The 19,021-nt window shown below is 35.5% G+C and overlaps 1 protein-coding gene and 1 non-coding gene across 2 annotated transcripts; both read left to right on the plus strand.

Annotated features, from left to right (window-relative positions):
- The first annotated feature begins 2,891 nt into the window (after positions 1 to 2,891).
- Positions 2,892 to 13,807, plus strand: LOC114350968 (putative polypeptide N-acetylgalactosaminyltransferase 9). Its single transcript, XM_028301975.1, has 14 exons — positions 2,892 to 2,994; positions 3,316 to 3,399; positions 3,591 to 3,741; positions 4,238 to 4,404; positions 4,684 to 4,848; positions 5,026 to 5,483; positions 5,705 to 5,887; positions 6,674 to 6,784; positions 7,151 to 7,273; positions 7,750 to 7,905; positions 11,322 to 11,504; positions 12,671 to 12,781; positions 13,046 to 13,168; positions 13,631 to 13,807. Exons 1-14 carry the CDS (start codon positions 2,892 to 2,894, stop codon positions 13,805 to 13,807), a joined length of 2,295 nt encoding a protein of 764 aa, XP_028157776.1.
- Positions 13,808 to 18,458: 4,651 nt separating this feature from the next.
- TRNAG-GCC (transfer RNA glycine (anticodon GCC)) lies at positions 18,459 to 18,529 on the plus strand. Its single transcript has one exon. It is a non-coding gene; the product is annotated as a tRNA-Gly (tRNA).
- Positions 18,530 to 19,021: the final 492 nt, after the last annotated feature.

A 19,021-nucleotide genomic window follows, 5' to 3' on the forward strand; every position in this document is an offset into this window, starting at 1 on the left:
TGAATAGTTGAGGCAAAAGGCCCACTGGAAACCAGGGTCGTGGCCTTCCCCACCGTGGGCCACGGCATATGCTAAGTGAAGTCCCATTGCGATGGGCATCGCTGTTGCGACAGGATAGCACTGCTCAGCTCACTTTTTATTTCCTTTTAATATTTATGTGCTATTTCTGGCTATTTCTGTCTTTATTTCTGTATACGTTCTCTGTCCTTTAACTACGTGATGTTCATCGTAATAAATGTTTCTTTCTGTCTTTCTTTAAAATCATCAAGATTATCATCCAGCCACTACCAGCTTTGCCTGTAATCGTCGGTCCATCGAGCGGCAGTGCGACCTATGTCGTTTGCATAACAAATACATACTTAACAAGGCGTACTTAATTATAATTTTAACTATGCAATCAAATTAAAAACACTTTCTTACGCTTATTTTCTGTATTTATCTTTTAAACTTACTTACTTAGAAAAACATGAGTACCAGATTAGTCTTAAGCACACAACTGTAATAAGCATTGTTCGTTTTGACGAGCAAACTTAATTTATTCATTAAAATAAACGGGAGAGTACTTTTAATCCGTCTCAAATACGGCCTTAGAAGACGTTTACCCTCAAACATAATTAACCCATCTGGGTCCAATCTTAGTACTTGGTTCGTTTCAGGGTACTTTTTTCTAAATTCCTCAAGAAAACCTACCATTCTATTATATCTAAGGAAATTCACCAAAGAATTTGTCCCGTCTTAATTAAATGTTGGTACGGCACATCAAGTTAGTCATTACTGTATCTTATTTTGTTGAAATAAGAGCGTTTTTGCAACAAAAATGTTAAGTCCGATGTACCGTTGTACATAAACCTTACCCTTTGGAAAGCCTTCATTAGAGTCATTACAGGCATAATACGGTAATGCATCTGAAAAACAAAACGACACGCCATTCTAAATTCTACTACCACGCAATAAGGGCTGCGTGGACTGAAAATTGTGTGGCTGACATCAAATTTATTTGGGCCAAAATGTACAAGAGCCAACGACAAAAAAGAATGGTCTCCTCAGATTTACTTTACAAGGGCATCGTTAAACTAAATTGAGGTTAAGGTGGGCAAATACTAAAGTTAACGAGGTACAACGAAAAAGTTTCCTACAGAAGGAAATTAGGTGAATTGATTGCCTTTATAAATCACTAGCTCGAGGCGGAGGTCCTACCCATTTTTATTAGAGTTAAGGAATCTTTTACATGCAAATAACTATTTCGAAAATTTTAAATTCGTTTAATAGGCTTATCCATGTTGCTTGAAGAATAACGTTGTAAAACAAATTGTTTCTTTATTATTCTTTGTATTTTATAACACAGTTTTGATTCTATGATACAAGCGATCTTTAACAGAATGGCGGCTTTTCTCACTCATGAAAGGATAGAGTTTTTTATGATCTCATATTTTTTCTCGAAAATAATATTCTTTCTCTACATAAAAGGATTTCAATATTTTTTATACGAATAAAGTATCTAGCTCAAACATGTTGAATGTTCCAATATTTTATATGAGTTTTTATATCATTCCCCAATATCGCTAGTTGGATCGCTCGAAATATACTGTTTCATAAAATAAAATGTAAAAACCTTCCAACGTAAATCTAAATACAATTATTGTATATTTTAACTATTTTTTTTACTTACTACTTTAAAATAATGACAAACTGCTTATATTGGGTAAAATTTAATTTTTCAGTTTACATTCAAAATTATGCAGTAATGCATTATTTTGTTTACTATTTAAAATTACCCTGTTTTTGAGTTAAGATAGAATTTTTGTAAATTCAGGGAATTTTGAACAATTTGTGTACCCAAGATGACTGTGATTATGATTAATATTTTGGCAAACAATTTTCACTTTTGTTAGGTTGCTATACAAAACACAATATTGAAACATAGTAAGTATAACCATTACAGATCTCATTTCTGATTCAAAACGCCGAGGGAAGCTCTCCCTTAAAACTTCATAACACAATAATTACATGTTGTAATGTATTCCGTTCAAAGTTACGGGCACAAACAACTAAATAAGTTTACTATGTTACTATGGTCTTACATCAAACTGTAAAGTCAACGAATAAATGACTACTATTGTGTGAGAGTAAGCGTTTGTTTATTTACCTTGCCGTTGTGGGAACGTGGATACTTCCCCGTATTTGTACGCTTTGGCAAAATACGCGTGTATTCATGAATATTCTGATGACATTTTCAATTAACGGTAAATCCTGATTGTCTTTTAAAGTAGTGTGAATTACCATAAGAACATTAGTTTGAGAATATTAAACGGGTTGAATAAAAGCGTTTCAATCTTCAGGAAAAGGAAATTTAATAGTATCAGATAGATAATATGCATATCTACGCAATCAATCTTTGCTTTTATTATAATTATTTTAATAACAGTCGTATGTCTTGTCTAAACCTTAAATATTCATTAACGATCATCCACGGTACTTTTTAGAAACATGACTGCAACAAAATTAATTCTTATTGGACGGTAAATAAGCCAAACTAATTTAGATATTGAGAAAACAACACCTTGTAGAGACAAGAACTGTCGAAGAAGGCCGCTTCATAGATTTTGGTTTAAATCTTTTTTAAACACAAGGTAAAGATCACATTTTATTTTGACTAACATAGACCTAAAATTGAAAAAACGAAAGCACCAGAATACGTCTGTTTTCACTTACCTCCGCCTATTTCTTTGTCTCATACCCATTAAGAGCTCAGTGTGTATTTCTTATCCAACGATAAACGTCACTAAGTGTTAACCAAAATGATAAAAAAAGCCTTGAAGATATTATCACTTCTGGTTGTGATGTGGCTAGTGTCTTTAGTGACTATAGTGACGGAGTTTCGACCGGGAAAGATGATGATAGTGGGCGACAATCGCACTTATGACCAGGCCTTAGATATGTACAGATATAAGTACTGGAGCGATGGGGCTCCCTTTAACGAGTCCAACTTTGAAGGTATAATATTAATGTTTAAATAAATTACAGCTTTTTTCTTTGATAATAAATAATTTCTGTCTAAAATAATGTAACTTGGATCAATTAATTACGGTGTCACAGGGGTAGGTAATGTAGATGGAGCTAGGAGATGGATTATAGAAAAGGCTTGGTTTACGAATCTTCAAGCCAACTAAGTATACTTTATCATAAATAAAGATTTTTGGATGAGTTTTAGAATCTTAGTTTTGTAGCGGATGTGTGTTAAACAGAGCGTATATTCAGGCAGGATTGTGAGGTAAGTGTTTTCTATTAGATTTTTTTTTGTTTATTTTGTTACAGTTTGGCAGCTGTTAGAGCCAGTCAAAACTGTGCTATCTGTAGATGACAAACTGTCAGCGGTTAAAAGTTACGACTTACCGCCAGGTAAACTGTAACAACATTTCACTTTTCTGCGGTTAAGTCAAAGTAAATGCTGCCCGCATAATGTATGATAATATGATTACTTTGATCTGACCGCTGATCGCACCCAATGTGGCAAATCCTTCATTGTCTACAGTAAGGTTTTTAGTGCAGTAATCATCTAATTTTAATCGTGAAAATATAAATTTGTACAGGTGTTGATGGCAAGCCAGTTCTCCTAAATGAAAATCTCAAAAACTACCTCAAACATCAGGTCCAGAAAGGCTGGAAGAGTCACGCTTTCAACCAATTTGTCAGCGATATCATACCGTTGAATAGAAGTTTGCTAGACGTTAGAGATGACTGGTAAGAAAAATTATTCCAATATTACGTGTTAGAATTTGAAACTCTTAAAAATATTTACCGTGAAGAATGTTTGGGCTTTCCATAAGTCAGAACAAAAAAAGTATTATGTCCATTGCCACCGTAGCATATAAATAGTGTTATTTTGCTACAAAATATGATATTAAATTGTACTCAATTATTACGAACGACTGTTCAATCTTATGAATTGCTCTTGTAAGCTAATAATGTTTTGATTAAATTCATTTAACTGTCAAAATATATTTCTAAATGATCATTTTTTCTTCTTTTCTATCTAAAAATATCTCCAATGGGTGGGAGGTACCCTACGGGCCGTACCCAACGTAATTGGTTGTGGAAAAGTAAAATGATTTCTTCGATTTTGATCCCCATGGAGAATTTCCTTTCGTATTTAATTTCCTTTTTTTTTCAATAGCCAGTAAAATCATGAAAAAGGAATTTTATTAATTTCAAGAATATAATAATTACTTTTTTACAGGTGCAAAACACATAACTATTCAAAAGTGTTGCCACAAGCAACGATAGTGATATGCTTCCATAACGAAGCTTGGTCCACTCTGTTACGAACTGTCTACTCCGTTCTAAACAGGTCACCTGATAAGCTTGTGAAGGAAATAATTTTATATGATGACTTTTCTTCGATGGGTAAGTCTTTTCTTTCATTATCCTGGCTATACAGGAGTTGCAGCAGTGTGAATGAGAAGTGAGAATAGTCCCATTTTCATTCATTACATTCTTCAGTAGATTTAGCATGGATACACTTAGTAGATTTAGTTAGGGTTACGGGAAACCGCTGGATGCAAATGGCATAAAACTCTTCGTTGTTACGTTCTATGAGGAAAGCCTATGGCTAGTTATTTAATTAAACTGCTGCTTTGATCAGATATTATTTCATAGTTACAAGTAAATCTTAAAATATCGTAGATCATCTGCTGAAGCCATTAGAAGAATATGTACGGACCTTGCCGAAGGTGAGGCTACTACGAGCGCGTCGTCGTGAAGGCCTTATCAGGGCTAGAATGATTGCCATAAAAGATGTGACCACCCCTGTCATTGTCTATTTGGATAGTCACTGCGAAGCTACTGAAGGTATGATATAAATTATAGTTTTTTTAGTCTAGAATCTTGATGGTCTTTATGCATTTCTCTAAAGCAACTAAGATGATGCAGCGACCCAAAGTGAGTCTTGGCCTCCACAATAATGATCACCATTAGGTCTGTTTTGCTCCATCTCTGACCAGTTCTTATCAGATTTATTGTCTCCAGGTTGGCTAGAGCCCTTACTGGAACGCGTAGCCAAAGACTCAACAAAAATCGCCAGCCCAGTTGTGGACTACATCCATGACACCACTTTCGAGTACATAGCTCAAGACATCCATGAGCTACAAATCGGCGGCTTCAATTGGAACTTGAAGTTCCAATGGAACAGTGTACCTGGTGACGTGTTGCTAAAGAGAAAAGATATAGCAGCTCCTATCAAAACGCCTGTTATATCTGGGGGTCTTTTTGCTATCAGCAAGGATTGGTTCAAAAAATTAGGGTACTATGATGACGGCTTCGAGATTTGGGGAGCTGAAAATCTGGAATTGTCGTTCAAAACGTGGATGTGTGGAGGTTCTTTGGAGATTGTGCCATGTTCACACGTGGGACATGTATTCAGGAAGAAATTCCCTTACAAGGGACAGAAGGGATCCTTGATCAGAAATTCTGTGAGGCTAGCTGAGGTATGTAATCAAATCGTATAAGATGTTTTTTACTGGAGCACCCTTTTATTTGATTTAAGGGTTCGATTGGAAAATATCTAAATATTATAGCGATATTTTTTTTATTAATGTTATCTTTTGAAACGAGAACTTACTTATTATGCTCCGATTATGTATCCCCAAATATAATGTACAAAATAGGTATTCTTCCTATTTTTTTCACTCTTATTTGTACATTTCAGGTGTGGATGGACGACTACGCCCAATATTATTACGAAACTATTGGGAAACAAAAGATTGACTATGGCAACGTTTCATCTCGCGTAGAACTACGCAAGAAGCTCCAATGTAAATCCTTCCAGTGGTATTTGGAAAATGTATACCCTCAGCTGGACATACCTGAGAACTTAGTGGCTAGTGGCCAGGTATGTACTTGGAGATTTTTTAAATGTATAATTAACATAAAATAGGTATACAGGGTGTATGAAAAGGTCACGTCAAGATTAAGATGTATCAATAAGATGAATTTTGAAAAAACTGAAATGGTCAAATTCTTAGTTGGGTCTATAAACATCATTTCAGGCCTTTACTCGTATACATAATAAAAGTATACGAGTATAGCTACGAGTGTAGCTGCTACAGAACAATATTCAAACTCTAAATTGCTTGAATCAATCGCAACATTTTTTTTTGTTTAAATTATGCACATTATTAGCTAATGTCAAGTAAATTATACTTCAAGTAATTAGAAATCAGTTAATAACTAGTTTTAGTATAGATACTTAGAGCATTGCTTTCTAATACAGACTGAAAACTCCGACCTAAACAAAAGATTTAGCAGATTATCAACATCTAACCTCTGATCAAAATTATTCGCCATAAAGTTAAAGCGTAGGTTAATAGCGACCCGAGGAATGTTATTTACTGCGGCATCAATATTCATTAAAGTAATAGCCTATTTATTGTCCCGTTGCCGATCAAATCCTGTGGAGTCTCGTTTTATCTCAGCCTTTGCATACTTTTATTTAAATTCACTTGTTCGATAGTATGCATTGCATACTATCTGAGGTGTTAGGCTTTGTACTAGTGAAAGTTCACTATTTCATCTACTCCTAAATTGAATGGAGAGAAGACTATGCTTATAGTATGCATAGCTATAGGTGTCAAGCATTTTCTTTTTCAGTTCTCATTGAGTATCAATATATTTTCAGATATACAGTGAGAGTAATTTGGCTGGGTGTCTAGATGCATCCGTAGATCTTACTGAGAACAATCATTGGGGGATCGGCTTTTATCCGTGCCACGGGCAAGGTGGTAACCAGGTGATGAAATTTCTTTTACTTAATTAACACAACTAAGTCTGGGTTCACCACCTACAAGGTGAACCGACAACCTTATAAAGGTAGCAAGAAGGCCTCTACTAACCGGGTCATGTGGAAATTATTGTGGGAGGCCTATGTTCAGCAGTGGGCGTCCTATGACTGAAATGATGATGATGGAAAATTGGTAAAGGTCACGAGAAGAACCTGGATGTGGGCAGCGCAGGACCGTGCATTGTGGAAAACCTTGGAGGAGGCCTTTGTCCAGCAGTGGACGTCATTTGGCTGAAACGAACGATGAATAATTGAGAAATAACATTAAAATCAGTACAAGTAGTGATATTATAATTCATGCTTATCCTATTCCAGTATTGGACATACTCTCCTGATGGTGAAATCAAACGGGAGGACAAGTGTTTAGATTACATATTTTCTATAGTAACCCTATATATTTGTGGCGGCCGCTCGCAAGTTTGGATCTACGATACTAAGGTAACTAAGATTTCATTTTCTGATTGCTTGGAGTTAATTCAAAATACTGTTTGTAATAAATATAAAATATATAAAATAAGAAACCTTTGAGACACTGACTGATCTTATCAACGCAAATCGTATAGTTGGGTCAAAAAACTCCAAATTTAGCCTGTAGGGGTATGCTAAGAAAGGATCTACAAAAATTCACCCCTGAAACGGGGTTCCAGATTCCACGCAATAGAAGCCACGGGCAAAAGCTAGTTCTCAATTTTTTTAAGCAATAACTTTCAAGTGTTTCAAAGGCCTAAGTAGGGTTTTTTCTGAATTAAATGTGGGTGAAACCGCGGGCACAGCTTGTGTATGATATCTACCATTGATTATTTGCTTAATTAAAATACATTTCACAGAAAAGTTCACTGTATTAATTAATGTCCGATTCTTCTCTATGTAAATATTCAGATGCTTGCATTACATTATGTTGTTATTGTTTTCAGACGAAACACATTCGGCATATGGACACACAGAAGTGCTTGCAGGTGGCCAAGTTTTCTGAAGGATTGAGACTGATTTTGGAGAAATGTTCTACTTCTAGCGCTCAGATGTGGGTGGTAGAGAACTTTATAGTCGACAGACTTGCACCGGAGTTGCAGGTTTATTCTAAAAGACATTGATTTAACCTTCGGAAGGCAACAGGGGTGACTGGTCACCCCACCAGTTCAAAAAAGTCTTGATACGTTTAGTTGCTGATGTTGTGTCTTTCTGTCGTTTGGTCTATTCTCTAATTGGAGGGAAAGCTATCAGTCGCATTCGTCAACATATAGCGTTTGGTTCCTGTTTTTGATATTTTGACACTGCTGGGGTGACTCATCACCCCTGTTGCCTTTTACGTATACTTTATTTTTTCGTATTGCTAAAGTAAATGATTGGTTTTGGAGTAAAATGGCTTTGTTTTCGGATGGTCAAATGGAAAAATACATTTATAGACTTGCTGATGTCAATTCCTATGATAAACGCTGCTCAGATGATAATAAGATTTCCAAAATTGAAGATAATATCTCAGTTCAGTCGGAGGAGGAAGGCTTTATTTCCAATAGCGAAAAATTGTTACGACGATGACGTTCTACTAGCACAATTCGAACATAACGTGCTACTACGTAAGAACGGACATGTTTGGTCTTCTTGGTTCTATCACCTTGGAGTCAAACATCACGACGAAATATAGTAACTGTTGCGAGAGATACAAGAATTTATTATAGAGCAATTACACATGACATTCTAAATATGAACTAGGGACCTCCTGAGGGTGCACCTTTAGCAAAGTTACAGAAGCAGGCAAGGTGAGTGCTGTGTCAAAGAAAACTAGACAAAAAAGTTAAGACATCTCGTATAAAATGTCAACTACCATCATGCCCTCAACATCGCAAAGATATTTGCTTTAACTGTGCTTAATGTTAAAAAAATATTTATTCAAATATATAAACTGTTAAATGAAAGCATTTTTAGTTTTATAATGAAACAAAGTAATAGATCTTAACATTAATTAGTTTGATTTTTCATCACAAAGCTATTTATTTCAAATTGAATTTGTGGGGTGACTGGTCACCCCTGTTGCCTTTTACGTATACAAAAAAAGTGTTGCCTGCCGAAGGTTAAAATGAAGGATTTTGGTATGGAGATAATATCTATTTTTCTTGTATTATAATATACCTGCCTTGATATGCATACAAATACTTTTAAACTAAATAACCAGAAATAAATAGGCATCGATTATAAGAAAATAAAAACAGTATGAAATAAAAGTTTTATTGTTAAGTGAACAGTTATATTTTAATTTTAAACCAAGCCCAGCAGCTAATATTTACATGTTATTAAAATTACTTTGTTTGTATTAAAACAAATAAATAAAAGTAAAATAGTTGAATCGTGATTTAGTTCCTAAAAAAATTATGTGGATAAATCTTGCAACAAAAACTGGCGTAAAATTCAAAAAATTTGGACCGTAAATAATATTTTGCATTATATTTAAGTCGGTCAAAGGGCACTTTGTGACGTGTCCCTTCCCTAACACACAACCGCAGAAAGGTGGGCCATATTTTGCGTTCCAGTAAAGTATTCCCGCAAAGGATTTTGTCCTTTGTACCCATGACGAATGGTCACCGCAGCGAATTTTAAATAAAGATTCATATTCTGTTTTGTACGGTAACGTTGTTGATTATACGATAATGACGTTGAAAAAATATTGTATAAAAAGTTACAAAAAAACTTCATCATCATCATCATCATCAACAGCCCTTTACAGTCCACAAAAAAAAATACTTTACCCTAATTAAGATCATCACGTTTTGAATACCTACTTCAATATTATGTAGACCAGATAAAATATCAATAAAAGATAATTGAAAAACTAAAACCTAACTCTAGTCGGTCAAAGGGCACTTTGTGACGTGTCCCTTACCTAACACCCAACCTCAGAAAGGTGGGTGGTGATTGATTTTATCAATTGATTGAAAATTATTTATAAATAACGGTTTAGTCTCATAGTAAAAAAACATTCTTAAACAAAATAAACGCCATAACATATTTCCATAAAATATTTTAAAAATACGAAAATAGTAATAAAAAGCGGACCATTTTTCATTGGCCTGCAAAAAGTCAGCCACTAAAATCCTACGTAATCCGCGAGAGGTAAAAGGCGAAAACTGAACAAAATAGCACCGAAATATTTTGCTTTATTTCCACAATCACCTTAAGCTACAGATAAAGCGCCAAAAAGGTAATAAAAGTAGCCCGAGGTCCTGTTTTAGGTGGTAAAATTTAGGTTAATAATGCTCGAAAAATGCCAGTAAGTAGGTACTATGGAAAAACAAAATAAAAGCTAAGTGAGAGTCGGACTCGATTACGAATAGTTGAAATAATAATAATAATAAATAAGTATCCTTGGACATTTTACACTGCACTTCTTCTTTCAAGCTTGTACTATGGGTACTAGACAACGGTAAATTTAATACCATGCATCCTATGTGTTACGGTTTAGAGATTGTCCAAATGACGCGTTTTTACTCGCGCGTTTCGAATCGCGCGATATTGAGACATCCATCCACATGCAGTCGCGCGTTTTTATAGCCAAAATATTTTATTCTCTAACTACTTTCGTAAATCGAACTGAAATGAAAAACGTCGAAAAACAAATCGATACTTTTTTTTATTGGTCAGTTGGTAGTGGACAGTGCGCACTCACTGCTCATCCACCGCCTTCCTGCTACCTTTATGAGGTCGTGTAAACCTCCTACGCTGCGCTGGCCTTCACTCCAGAATCTTTCTGTCCCATCGCTCATTCTAAGCTCGCTACTCCCTATCCGACCTGCAACGGCTGGCTTCCGTCTAAATTATGACATCTACCACACTGCCGACACATTATGTACACGCCCTAAGTCTGTAAGTCTGTGTAATTGCCGTATTTATCATTATAACAAACAGAGCTTATGACCGTGAGCGAAATTAATTTCAGTTTGCTCTGGAGATAAAATTAACGATGAATTATGTTTGGTGCCTTTATTTCATTAATGGGCATTATTTTGGCATGATTAACGGTCGTTTACCTTTGAATTGTGAAGATAAGGAGTAAATATTGCTTTGAAAGATTTTAATTAATCTGTAAGTCGTAGATCAGAATAAACAAATTCATATTAAATAAAGGTATAATTATTAAGTTTACGTAATTATTTTTTACTGCAGATATTTATTTTACAGTCCGTACGTTGAGTTTGGCAAACCTATATCGATGGCTCCTACGTATACTGGCGTAAGTGAAAAAAATAGATTTTACAGGAGAGCCATTTAAGTGGCCAGACCCATATTTTTGGGTCATATCTTCTGACCTACTGAAACGAATTTAATGAAATTTCACATTTAGCCTTAACANACTAAATATATCGATATTTTTTTTTTATTAATGTTATCTTTTGAAACGAGAACTTACTTATTATGCTCCGATTATGTATCCCCAAATATAATGTACAAAATAGGTATTCTTCCTATTTTTTTCACTCTTATTTGTACATTTCAGGTGTGGATGGACGACTACGCCCAATATTATTACGAAACTATTGGGAAACAAAAGATTGACTATGGCAACGTATCATCTCGCGTAGAACTACGTAAGAAGCTCCAATGTAAATCCTTCCAGTGGTATTTGGAAAATGTATACCCTCAGCTGGACATACCTGAGAACTTAGTGGCTAGTGGCCAGGTATGTACTTGGAGATTTTTTTAATGTATAATTAACATAAAATAGGTATACAGGGTGTATGAAAAGGTCACGTCAATATTAAGATGAATTTTGAAAAAACTGAAATGGTCAAATTCTTAGTTGGGTCTATAAACATCATTTCAGGCCTTTACTAGTATACATAATAAAAGTATACGAGTATAGCTACGAGTGTAGCTGCTACAGAACAATATTCAAACTCTAAATTGCTTGAATCAATCGCAACATTTTTTTTGTATAAATTATGCACATTATTAGCTAATGTAAAGTAAATTATTTTAAGTAATTAGAAATCAGTTAATAACTAGTTTTAGTATAGATACTTAGAGCATTGCTTTCTAATACAGACTGAAAACTCCGACCTAAACAAAAGATTTAGCAGATTATCAACATCTGACCTCTGATCAAAATTATTCGCCATAAAGTTAAAGCGTAGGTTAATAGCGACCCGAGGAATGTTATTTACTGCGGCATCAATATTCATTAAAGTAATAGCCTATTTATTGTCCCGTTGCCGATCAAATCCTGTGGAGTCTCGTTTTATCTCAGCCTTTGCATACTTTTATTTAAATTCACTTGTTCGATAGTATGCATTGCATACTATCTGAGGTGTTAGGCTTTATACTGGTGAACGTTCACCATTGATCTATTCCTAAATTGAATAGAGAGAAGACATGCTTGCATTATGCATGGCTATTATACAGGGTGTTGATTTCAATACTCGGCATAATTAGGGAGTTGATTATGTAACTTATTCTGATCACGAATCAGTAAAAAAATTGACTTCGAAAAAAATTTAAAACGAACTTTAACTTTAGTGAGTCAAAGAAAAATACCTATTTACACTACCTACTTTACGTAGCTTCCTTCAGTAGGCTATCCGACATGATAAGCGAGCGATGCGCGTAGCTCGATGGTGCCGCAGTGTAAAACTATTGCAGTTTTGCGAGCCACAGTATAGTTAATTTCACACAGAAAATATTCGCTAAAAGTTCCACTTTCATTTGTAATTTTTTTTTGGTGGATAATACGTTTATATAAGTCATAATATCACCTAAATAAATATGGCGAGGATTGAAATCAACACCCAGTATAGGTGTCAAGCATTTTCTATTTCAGTTCTCATTGAGTATCAATATTATTTTCAGATATACAGTGAGAGTAATTTGGCTGGATGTCTAGACGCATCTGTAGACCTTACTGAGAACAATCATTGGGGGATCGGCTTTTATCCGTGTCACGGGCAAGGTGGTAACCAGGTGATGAATTTTCTTTTACTTAGGTAGGTACTTATATAGCACAACGTAGGTACTTATAAGTCTCTGTTCACCACCTACAAGGTGAACCGACAACCTCATAAAGGTAGCAAGAAGGCCTCTACTAACCGGGTCATGTCGAATTGGAAAGGCCTATGTTCAGCCGTGGGTGTCCTGTAACTGAAATGATGATGATGATAAATTTAGGAATAATATTAAAATCAGTATAAGTAGTGTTATCATAACTTTATGCTTATCCTATTCCAGTATTGGACATACTCTCCTGATGGTGAAATCAAACGGGAGGACAAGTGTTTAGATTACATATTTTCTATAGTAACCCTATATATTTGTGGCGGCCGCTCGCAAGTTTGGGTCTACGATACTAAGGTAACTAAGATTTCATTTTCTGATTGCTTGGAGTTATTTCAAAATACCGTTTGTAAATATAAAATATATAAAATAAGAAACTGACTGATAAATTATCAACGCAAATTGTAAAGTTTGGGTCTAAAAACTCCTTTAGCCCGTAGGGGTACGCTAAGAAAGGATCTACAAAAATTCACCCCTGAAACGGAGTTCCAGATTCCACGCAAGAGAAGCCACAGGCAAAAGCTAGTTCTCAATATTTTTAAGCAATAACTTTCAAGTGTTTCAAAGGCCTAAGTAGGGTTTTTCCTCAATAAAATACGGATGAAACCGCGGGCACAGCTTGTGTATGATATTTACCATTGATTATTTGCTTAATTAAAATAAATTTCACAGAAACGTTCACTGTATTAATGAATGTCCGATTCTTCTCCATGTAAATATTCAGATGCTTGCATTACATTATGTACTTATTGTTTTCAGACGAAGCACATTCGGCATATGGACACGCAGAAGTGCTTGCAGGTGGCCAAATTTTCTGAAGGATTGAGACTGGTCTTAGAGAAGTGTTCTACTTCTAGCGCTCAGATGTGGGTGGTAGAGAACTTTATAGTGGACAGACTTGCGCCGGAGTTGCAGGTTTATTCTAAAAGACATTGATTTAAAATGAACGATTTTGGTATGGAGATAATATCTATCTTTCTTGTATTGGCTGGTTTTAGTGTCACGCGGACGGTCCAGTGCGGATCCACTCCACAAAGCCGATCTGTATAAACTTCTAGGGAGCGTTTTAGCGTAATAATGCGGTCTGCAGGAACCGCTGGCTCCCTAGCAGTTCATACGTATCGGCTGTGCGAAGCGATCCGCACAGACGGTCCGCGTGACACTAAAACCAGCCTTATAATATACCTGCCTTGTTATACATAAAAAATACTTTTAAACAAAATAACCAAAAATAAATAGGCATCGACTAAGTATAAGAAAATAAAAAACAGTATGAAATAAAAGTTTTGTTGTTAAGTGAACAGTTATTTAATTGTATACCTAGCCCCAAAAGGTATTATTTACATGTTATTAAAATTACTTTGTTTGTAAAACAAATAAATAAAAGTAAAATAGTTGAATCGCGATTTAGTTCCTAAAAATCGTGCAACAAAAACTGGCGTAAAATTCAAAAAATTTGGACCGTAAATAATATTTTACATTATATTTAAGTCGGTCAAAGGGCACTTTGTGACGTGTCCCTTCCCTAACACCCAACCGCAGAAAGGTGGGCCATATTTGCGTTCCAGTAAAGTATTCCCGCAAAGGATTTTGTCCTTTGTACCCATGACGAATGGTCACCGCAGCGAATTTTAAATAAAGATTCATATTCTGTTTTGTACCTACGATAACGTTGTTGATTATACGATAATGACTGTGAAAAAAGATTGTATAAAAAGTAAAAAAAAAAATTACTTTACCTTACTAATAAGAATCATCCATCATGTCTTGAATACCTACTTAAATACTATGTAGACCAGATAAAATATCAATAAAAGATAATTGAAAAACTAAGCTAAATCTAACTCTACTGGCTCATATCACATGATTGAAAATTATTTGTAAATAACGGTTTAGTCTAATAGAAAAAAACATTCTTGAACAAAATAAATGCCATAATACACTCAGCGGCACGGAATTTGGCCCAAGCCTAAACACCCAGATATGAGGCCAAATAGGTGTTGTATACCTAATTTTCGTGTGACATGTTAACAGAACATTTGTTTTTGTTAATTTAAGAGGCTAGATTAATAAGAAAATGTGTCTGTTTAACTTTTTTGACTCTAGAAACGCATTTCGTTGTTGGAGCGTAAAGATTACGGGTAAGTTTAAATTCGATATTCAATGTTGTAAGGGCGTTTGGCGTTTTGTTTTTTGTTTTTAAATTAATCTTAGGGTTATTCTCGATTCCATAATTTGAGAATAATGCCTATTACTCCAGCTCAAGTTGCTCAAATAGTGTTGCTTAGAAGTCAAGGGCGTATGCAGCGGGAGATGGCTGAAACTTTCAATTTATGGCGTACAAACTTCAGATACACGTTAAAAAGGCATGACCAGACCGCCATTTACACAAGTAGACCAAGAAGTGGGGAATTAAGGTGTATTTCAGCGCGCGATGATCCGATTATCGTGCTTGCAATATCAAGAAATCGGGTTCTCACTAGGTTTGACATACGCCAGCGTTTACAAACAGCAAGCTCAGTGAATGTCAGTGAGCACACAATAAGAAGAAGGATGGAAGAACGTAACCTGCATATTCGAAGACCAGCTCGAGGACCAGAACTTCTCCGATACCTTCGCGAAGTGCGACTGACGTTTTCTAAAGAACATGCAAATTGGACGTTAGACTAATGGAGTTAAACTCTTTATGAAAACTGTCTGTTTGCGTAGTAATTCTTCTCCGCACCTTCTCTTTACACTTCCACGGCCGTCTGGAGCTCTTAAGGTGACTCTGCAATCACCGATCCATAGAACTTTACTCCATTAGCCTTGCGTCCAATTTGCATGTTCTCTAGAAAACGTCAGCCGCACTTCGCGAAGGTATCGGAGAAGTTTTGGTCCTCGAGCTGATCTTCGAGTATGCAGGTTATGATTCTCCATCTTTCTTCTTATTGTGTGCTCACTGACATTCACTGGGCTTGCTATTTGTAAACACTGGCGTATCTCAATCGTAGTGAGAACCCGGTTTCTTGATATTGAAAGTACGATAATCGGGTCATCGCGCGCTGACATACACCTTAATTCCCCACTTCTTGGTCTTCTTGTGTAAATGGCGGTCTGGTCATGCCTTTTTAACGTGTATCTTAAGTTTGCACGCCATAAATTGAAAGTTTCAGCCATCTCCCGCTGCATACGCCCTTGACTTCTAAGCAACACTATTTGAGCAACTTGAGCTGGAGTAATAGGCATTATTCTCAAATTATGGAATCGAGAATAACCCTAAGATTAATTTAAAAACAAAAAACAAAACGCCAAACCCTTACAACATTTAATATCGAATTTAAACTTACCCGTACTCTTTACGCTCCAACAACGAAATGCGTTTCTAGAGTCAAAAAAGTTAAACAGACGCATTTTTATATTAATCTAGCCTCTTAAATTAACAAAAACAAATGTTCTGTTAACATGTCACACGAAAATTAGGTATACAACACCTATTTGGCCTCATATATGGGTGTTTAGGCTTGGGCCAAATTCCGTGCCGCTGAGTGTATATGTATTTCCATAAAATATTTTTTTAAATACGTAAAGACTCTTGAAAATAGTAATAAAAAGCGGACCATTTTTCATTGGCCTGCAAAAAGTCAGCCACTAAAATCCTACGTAATCCGCGAGAGGTAAAACGCGAAAACTGAACAAAATAGCACCGAAATATTTTGCTTTATTTCCACATTCACCTTAAGCTACAGATAAAGCGCCAAAAAGGTAATAAAAGTAGCCCGAGGTCCTGTTTTAGGTGATAAAATTTAGGTTAATATTGCTCGAAAAATGCCAGTAAGTACTATGGAAAAACAAAATAAAAGCTAAGTGAGAGTCGGACTCGATTACGAATAGTTGCAAGATTTAATAAATAATAATAATAATAAATAAATATCCTTGGAAATTTACACTGCACTTCTTCTTTCAAGCTTGTACTATGGGTACTAGACAACGGTAAATTTAATACCATGCATCCTATGTATTACGGTTTAGAGCTCTAAATTACGCGTTTTTACTCGCACGTTTCGAATCGCGCTATATTGAAACATTCCATCCACCCACATGCAGTCGCGCGTTTTCATATCCAAAATATTTTATGCTCTAACCACTTTCGTAAATCGAACCGAAATAAAAAACGGCGAAAAACAAATCGGTACTTTTAATTTCTTTTTTTTTATTGGCCAGTTGGTAGTGGACAGTGCGCATCCACCACCTTCCTGCTACCTTTATGAGTTCGTGTATCCACCTTGTAGGTAAACGTCCTACGCTGCGCTGGCCTTCACTCCAGAATCTTTCTGCCCCATCTAGGGTTGCCAGATGTTCGGAATTAGCCGGACATGTTTGGCTTTTTACGGTCTTGTCTGGCCAAATATTGTTTTGTCCGGCTTTTGTTTAGGATTTTATGTGGCTGCCACGCCAGGCTAAAGTCGAGTCACAGAATAATATCAAGCGCACGACATCAGGCAGCTGGGCAACAACCGATGATGATAGTACTCACTCGTGAGCTATGACACTGATTGCATAGTTAGTTAGAGATATTTGCGGCTTTTAGGGTAAAATGTCCGGCCAAATGAAGCACGGAGTCCGGCTTTTGTGTTTTTGGACCTGGCAACCCTAGCCCCATCGCTCATTCTAAGCTCACTACTCACTATCCGACCTGCAACGGCTGGCTTCCGTCTAAATTATGACATCTACCACACTCCCGACACATTATGTACACGCCCTAAGTCTGTAAGTCTGTGTAATTGCCGTATTTATCATTATAACAAACAGAGCTTATGACCGTGAGCGAAATTAATTTCAGTTTGCTCTGGAGATAAAATTAACGATGAATTATGTTTGGTGCCTTTATTTCATTAATGGGCATTATTTTGGCGTGATTAACGGTCGTTTACCTTTGAATTGTGAAGATGAGGAGTAAAAATATTGCTTTGAAAGATTTTAATTAATCTGTAAGTCGTAGATCAGAATAAACAAATTCATAGTAAATAAAGGTTTAATTATTAAGTTTACGTAATTATTTTTTACTGCAGATATTTATTTTACAGTCCGTACGTTGACTTTGGCAAACCTATATAGCAAACTGTAAAAAAAAAAAATTAAAAGACCTTATTTATTTAAGTTCTCTGTTCAGATCTTTATAAAAATAATAATCAGTTTCAGTAGATTTTTACTTAATTTCTAAAAAAAAATCTGTTTGAAAGTATTCGATTCTCATTAAAACTATTGTTTTCAGTCCTATCAATCTTACTTGCTCTGTATCTTTAATTTAATTTCGTATCCTAATACTTGAAAAAATATAAGTACCTATTTGTGCTTTTCTAAATATTTGCTTACTCCATTCACTTTCAGCACCCCTTGAAAATAAATCATCTGAGAGCATGACCTCTTTACAATTTATTATCTACTTCATTACGAATAATTTACGACACGGTCGCAAACGATTTGTTAAGCGACGTGATGTATCAGCTGTTTTAAAGTAGGTCGGCGATAAATTGCGCAGTCGCCGTTTTGCGACTTTCTATTGACGTCAAATCTAGCGATGAGTATTTTTAACACATTGTTGCAAGCATCGGTGGTTCAGTGGTAGAATGCTCGCCTGCCACGCGGGCGGCCCGGGTTCGATTCCCGGCCGATGCAATGTTTTTTTGTTTTTCTTTTTTCCTTTTATAAAATGGATTTAAATGTTGATTAATTTGATAAAAATACCTAGCTAGGGTCTGTTTTTTATTTGTAGTTGAATGTAAAAATTATATAACTGAACAGTTATGAAATTATTGTACAAACCAAATACGTCGGGTAATAATAATAGTGACTGAGTTTCTTGCGCTGCTTCTTCTCAGCACTGCACATTTATTGTCTTGAAGCAGTGGTAGGGTTAATACTGGGACGTGTAAAAGTGCTTTTTTATAGCCTATTTGCAGAAATAAATGAGTTTTATGAGTTTTAATAAATAAATTACTTGTACGAGTACCTATTTTATGTGAACCTACGCCTAAGTAAGTAAGATGAACAAATATTTGAGATTTCCATAGCAACCATCTTCATTAGTCTTTGACTGAAATGTTTAATAACTAAACGAGAATTTGAACAGTTAACGAACTCTCATTCCCAATAAATATCCTATAAATT

The sequence above is a fragment of the Ostrinia furnacalis genome, unplaced genomic scaffold (assembly GCF_004193835.3).
Source record: "Ostrinia furnacalis isolate ACB-3 unplaced genomic scaffold, ASM419383v2 OfSCF1042, whole genome shotgun sequence".
NCBI lineage: Eukaryota > Metazoa > Arthropoda > Insecta > Lepidoptera > Crambidae > Ostrinia > Ostrinia furnacalis.

Bases quoted from the DNA above. Each gene is read 5' to 3' on its own strand.
- LOC114350968 (XM_028301975.1), top strand. From the start codon at position 2,892: ATGATGATAGTGGGCGACAATCGCACTTATGACCAGGCCTTAGATATG. The intron at 2,995-3,315 runs GTATAATATTAA...ATTTTGTTACAG, and splicing joins TAACGAGTCCAACTTTGAAG to TTTGGCAGCTGTTAGAGCCA. The intron at 7,906-11,321 runs GTTTATTCTAAA...TGTACATTTCAG, and splicing joins GACTTGCACCGGAGTTGCAG to GTGTGGATGGACGACTACGC.